Genomic DNA, 5,048 nt, shown 5'->3' on the forward strand with positions numbered 1-5,048 from the left:
TCTGAGGCTTTTTGAGGCTTGAAGGAGGAAAGAAGAGAAGCCATGGCCAACTTTGCATTGAATCAAATCTACAGTGTTCGGGAGCTCCTTGGTGACTCTCTTTCTGCCCATCCAAATGAACTGGTTGCCCTTTTCTCAAGGTTTTGACTCTGTTTCTGTAATGTAACTCTTGTGAAAATTTTCAGATAGAAACTGATCCTTTAATAACTTGTTTCAAGCTATATGGATTAGAACTAGCCTTCTTTGATTGGTACATTGGTTGTTCTTGTTACGATACCAAGCACCTTTGACTCATAGTCCAGTTCTCTTTTTCCACATGAAGAATGCAATTGATCATTTATAGCCTGGACTGCCCTTCTCGTTTAGTTATAACCTTCTTGATTACTCAATTTCATCAATAGGTTTTTTTTTTCCACACAGGTTTTGTTGCACCAAGCACTGTATGTGATTTGATTCATATATTATGAGCACTGATGACGAAAGATATCTTTTTTTTTTTATATAAATTTATTCACAGGCTTGTTAGCCAGGGAAAGGGAGTGCTGCAATCCCATCAGTTGTTAGCTGAGTATGAAGCTGTAATACTTGAAGCAGATAGAGAAAAGCTGAAGGAGGGGTTCTTTGAGGATGTTCTACAACATGCACAGGTTCTGTACAGTGAAGTCCTGCGCCATGTTATGTTCTAACTTCCAAGTTGTTGATAGTTCCATGGTGCATTGGTTTGTGATACAGGAAGCAATTGTGATACCTCCGTGGGTTGCTCTTGCTATTCGCCTGAGGCCTGGAGTCTGGGAGTATGTACGGGTTATTGTGAGTGAGCTTGCTGTGGAAGAGTTGAGTGTGCCAGAGTACTTGAAGTTCAAGGAAGAACTTGTGGATGGAAGGTAGGTCATATTGTTCTAACATTATCATGTTCCTTGTTCACTCTGTCACATATAGCCAAGTAGCCTCTCTCTCTCTCTCTATACATCTCTCTGGAAAAGTTACTCTTCCTTTTCTCCTTTTCAGTAGCCAAAGTAGCTTCACCCTGGAGTTGGACTTCGAACCCTTCAATGCTTCTTTTCCTCGTCCCTCATTGTTGAAATCCATCGGCAATGGAGTGCAGTTCCTTAATCGTCATCTTTCCTCAAAGTTGTTCCAAGACAAAGAAAGCATGTATCCACTGCTGAATTTCCTCAGGGCATGTAACTATAAAGGGATGGTAAATTTTTCACTATAACTGCATGATTCATTCATCTATGATATCTTATTTTCCTAAAATAGAATGAACAAATCTCTCCTCTTTGATTTTTTTTAAAATTTTTTTAAAATTTTAAAATAGAATGACAATCTTCCTCTTTTAGCAGTTCTTTTGTCCTTATAACACTTTGGAACCAAAATGAAAAGACATGCAATATGATGTGTGAGTGGTGAAGTAACATGGCGACATTACTCATAACAATGCATATTTAATGGGATCAGGATATCAAGAATCTCATCCAATCCAAAACTATTTAGGCAAATCAACTGGAAAAGAAACAAATCCACATATAGACGACAGTTATTTATTTCCAGGAAGTATTAGGTGAAATTGCCATAAATAGATAGTTTGCATTTCCAATCAAAGATAATCATGGTGTTAATATGTTAGTGATAGGTCAAATGTTAGCAAACCTTTTTATCAATAAACAGGAGCAAATCAGCACTTCAGTTTCCTGTTTACCACTTTCTTTCTAAGACTATGTTATATAAGTTGTTAGAGTTGTTAATACTTCAGTTTATTTCTGACTAGTAGTAATGTTATTCTTGTTATGTTATGCAGTCGATGATGCTGAATGATAGAATTGGCAGCCTCAGTGCTCTCCAAGTTGCACTAAGGAAGGCAGAGGAATATCTGTTGAGTGTCCCTTCGGAAACTCCATCCTCAGAATTCAACCACAGGTAAATTCTGTGGTGTCGATTTCGGAGTTATTGATGAAACTGATGTCAGCCAAAGATTTCTTATACAGCGCAAAGTTTGTTAAGTTGTTCAACTGCTTACATTGTTTCCCACTTGTATGATGTTAGATTTCAAGAGCTTGGCTTAGACCAGGGCTGGGGTGACACAGCTCAGCGTTGTCATGACACTATTCATCTCCTCCTAGATCTTCTGGAGGCACCTGATCCATGTACCTTGGAAAACTTCCTTGCTATGGTTCCTATGGTGTTTAATGTTGTCATTCTTTCTCCTCATGGCTACTTTGCCCAAGCTAATGTTTTGGGGTATCCTGACACAGGTGGCCAGGTATAATTCTAAAATAAAATTGTTTTAGAAACATATCACAGGATTCACAGCTCACTTCTTTGACATACTATTCTGTAAATTTGCATTTGCAGATTGTTTATATTTTGGATCAAGTTCGTGCTTTGGAGAATGAGATGCTACAAAGAATACAAACGCAAGGTCTTGATATTGTACCTCGCATTCTCATTGTAAGTTCAATTTGATGTCTCATGGTTTTCATATACTGTTAATTGGTTATTTGTAGTCTATAGAAATTATGAAGAATATCATGGTGTCAATTTAGTTGCAAACTTGCAATATGAAAGTCTCCACATTTGTAATGGTCTTCTCCTGAGACTATCCTGTGATCTAAAGCAGGTGACCAGACTGCTGCCTGATGCAGTAGGCACCACTTGTGGTCAGCGTCTTGAGAAGGTCCTTGGGACGGAGCACACTTTCATCCTTCGTGTTCCATTTAGAACGGAAAATGGAATTATCCGAAAATGGATCTCACGTTTTGAAGTATGGCCTTACCTGGAGACCTATGCTGAGGTACATCTTTCATTAAGCTTCCTCTCTGCACTTGCTTCCCATTCAATACCTTTCAGTTATGAAAGAAAATTTATATCGTTTTCCTTTGCGCTGTAGGATGTTGCACATGAACTAACAGGAGAATTGCAAGCCAAGCCAGACCTGATAATTGGAAACTACAGTGATGGAAACCTAGTAGCTTCTTTATTGGCGCATAAACTGGGAGTTACTCAGGTTTTGATACTAGAACATCGTTGACCCTTGGCTCTACTTAATAGTGGTTATTTTTTCATCTGAATTTAATAACCTTTGTTCTTCCACATGCAGTGCACCATCGCCCATGCCCTGGAGAAAACAAAGTATCCAAATTCAGATATATACTGGAAGAAGTTTGAGAACCAGTATCACTTCTCTTGCCAGTTCACAGCTGATTTAATTGCAATGAACCATGCGGACTTCATCATCACGAGTACTTTCCAAGAGATTGCTGGAAGGTTACTGTTCATGCCATTAGTGTTTTAATGCACTAATTTTTCGTTCATATTAAGATGAAAAAAATACTGCTGTGACCCGACTGGTTTCTTTTTATGTTCTGTTATTTCAGCAAGGATACTGTGGGACAGTATGAATCTCACACTGCCTTCACTCTTCCTGGGCTCTACCGTGTCGTGCATGGGATTGATGTCTTTGATCCAAAATTCAATATTGTATCCCCTGGAGCTGACATGTCCATCTACTTCCCGTCCACAGAGCAGCACAAAAGGCTCACCTCCCTCCATCCAGAGATCGAGGAGTTGCTTTACAGTTCTGTCGAGAATTCTGACCACAAGTGAGAGCGTGTCTGCATTACCTGCATGTCTTTCCATATGTTATTGTTCAATTCAGTTATTGACTCTGAGGTTCTTGCAGGTTTGTTTTGAAGGACAGAAATAAACCCGTTATATTCTCCATGGCAAGGCTGGACCGAGTGAAGAACATTACCGGTCTAGTTGAGTTGTACGGGAGGAATCCTCGTCTGAGGGAATTGGTCAACCTTGTAGTGGTGGCTGGAGACCATGGAAAAGAATCCAAAGATCTTGAAGAGCAAGCAGAGATGAAGAAGATGTACGGTCTCATCGAACTGTACAAATTGGATGGTCACATCCGATGGATCTCTGCTCAGATGAACCGCGTTCGCAATGGTGAGCTCTATCGGTACATTTGTGATACCAAGGGAGCTTTCGTGCAGGTATTCTTATCTTCTTAAAAGGAAAAAAAAGCATGATAGATTTGTTCTTATTTGATATAATATTACCAACCAGATGACGATTTTTACTCACTCTTTCTTTGTTTTCCTTTGTTTAGCCTGCCTTCTATGAAGCTTTTGGGCTCACTGTTGTTGAATCCATGACATGTGGACTGCCCACATTTGCGACTTGCCATGGAGGGCCTGCGGAGATTATAGTGCATGGGGTGTCTGGCTTCCACATTGATCCTTATCAGGGGGACAAAGCAGCTGAACTGCTTGTAGATTTCTTTGAGAAGTGCAAGGAAGACCCGAGCCACTGGAACAAAATCTCGCAAGGAGGGTTGCAGCGTATCAAAGAGAAGTAAGCGTGGTATTTTCTTTTGGCAGCATTGTTTTTCGAACTTAAAAGTAGGTTGTCTAGGATCGTTTAAGTTCCAATCTCTGTACTCTAACTTTGAGTTGATATAGGTACACTTGGAAGCTCTATTCTGAGAGGTTGATGACATTGTCTGGTGTCTATGGCTTTTGGAAGTATGTTTCCAATCTCGATAGGCGGGAGAGCCGTCGTTACCGTGAGATGTTCTATGCCCTTAAGTATCGTAATTTGGTGAGTTTACACTCATTGATCAGTTAACTTGATGCTTGATACTTGCTGCCTTTTTTTTTTTTGTAAATAATATCTGCTTTGCTTCAATCTTCAATTTCAGGCAATGTCTGTTCCTCTGCATATTGATGGAGAGGCCATAGCCAGTGGCAGTGGCGCCAAGTAGTTTGGATGGAACGCAATTTGTTTTGATTTTAAGAGGTTAGAAGGGAAAGTCTTAGTTGTCGGTGCTGTTGATGTTGAGGCCTGGTTTTCTTGCAAATTGGAATGCTGTTTGTTGCTATGAATAAGGCTTAAATACCATGTGATACTCAAAATAAACCTAGCATCTTTTTCTTTCTCGGAAGTTTGGCTGTGTACCAGAGTGGATTGATCTTTTGCATTATTTATTGGTGAGTCAACTGAAATAGGAATGGTCACTGCCCGAGTGATCCCTTTGTTCA

At 39.9% G+C, this 5,048-nt stretch overlaps 1 protein-coding gene across 3 annotated transcripts; it reads left to right on the top strand.

Moving 5' to 3' along the window:
• LOC103702464 (sucrose synthase 1-like) lies at positions 1 to 5,048 on the top strand. Of its 3 annotated transcripts, none has more exons than XR_005512130.1 (15): positions 1 to 140; positions 518 to 647; positions 733 to 884; positions 1,009 to 1,201; positions 1,802 to 1,920; positions 2,047 to 2,263; positions 2,356 to 2,451; positions 2,621 to 2,794; positions 2,891 to 3,007; positions 3,101 to 3,267; positions 3,378 to 3,602; positions 3,683 to 4,001; positions 4,118 to 4,371; positions 4,470 to 4,608; positions 4,709 to 4,990. XR_005512130.1 is itself a non-coding variant. In XM_008784907.4 (15 exons), exons 1-15 carry the CDS (start codon positions 43 to 45, stop codon positions 4,769 to 4,771), a joined length of 2,454 nt encoding a protein of 817 aa, XP_008783129.2. In that variant the 5' UTR covers positions 1 to 42; the 3' UTR covers positions 4,772 to 5,048. The 3 variants fall into 3 exon arrangements, 2 of the variants coding, with proteins under 2 accessions (XP_008783129.2, XP_008783137.2); XM_008784907.4 differs by having other exon boundaries at positions 4,118 to 4,362; positions 4,709 to 5,048; XM_008784915.4 differs by having other exon boundaries at positions 1,012 to 1,201; positions 4,118 to 4,362; positions 4,709 to 5,048.

This window comes from Phoenix dactylifera, chromosome 6 (genome assembly GCF_009389715.1).
Source record: "Phoenix dactylifera cultivar Barhee BC4 chromosome 6, palm_55x_up_171113_PBpolish2nd_filt_p, whole genome shotgun sequence".
Classification (NCBI taxonomy): domain Eukaryota; kingdom Viridiplantae; phylum Streptophyta; class Magnoliopsida; order Arecales; family Arecaceae; genus Phoenix; species Phoenix dactylifera.

Coding starts and splice junctions, on each gene's coding strand:
- LOC103702464 (XM_008784907.4), top strand. CDS start 43: ATGGCCAACTTTGCATTGAATCAAATCTACAGTGTTCGGGAGCTCCTT. Junction 141..517: donor CTGGTTGCCCTTTTCTCAAG/GTTTTGACTCTG, acceptor ATTTATTCACAG/GCTTGTTAGCCAGGGAAAGG. Junction 3,603..3,682: donor GTCGAGAATTCTGACCACAA/GTGAGAGCGTGT, acceptor AGGTTCTTGCAG/GTTTGTTTTGAAGGACAGAA.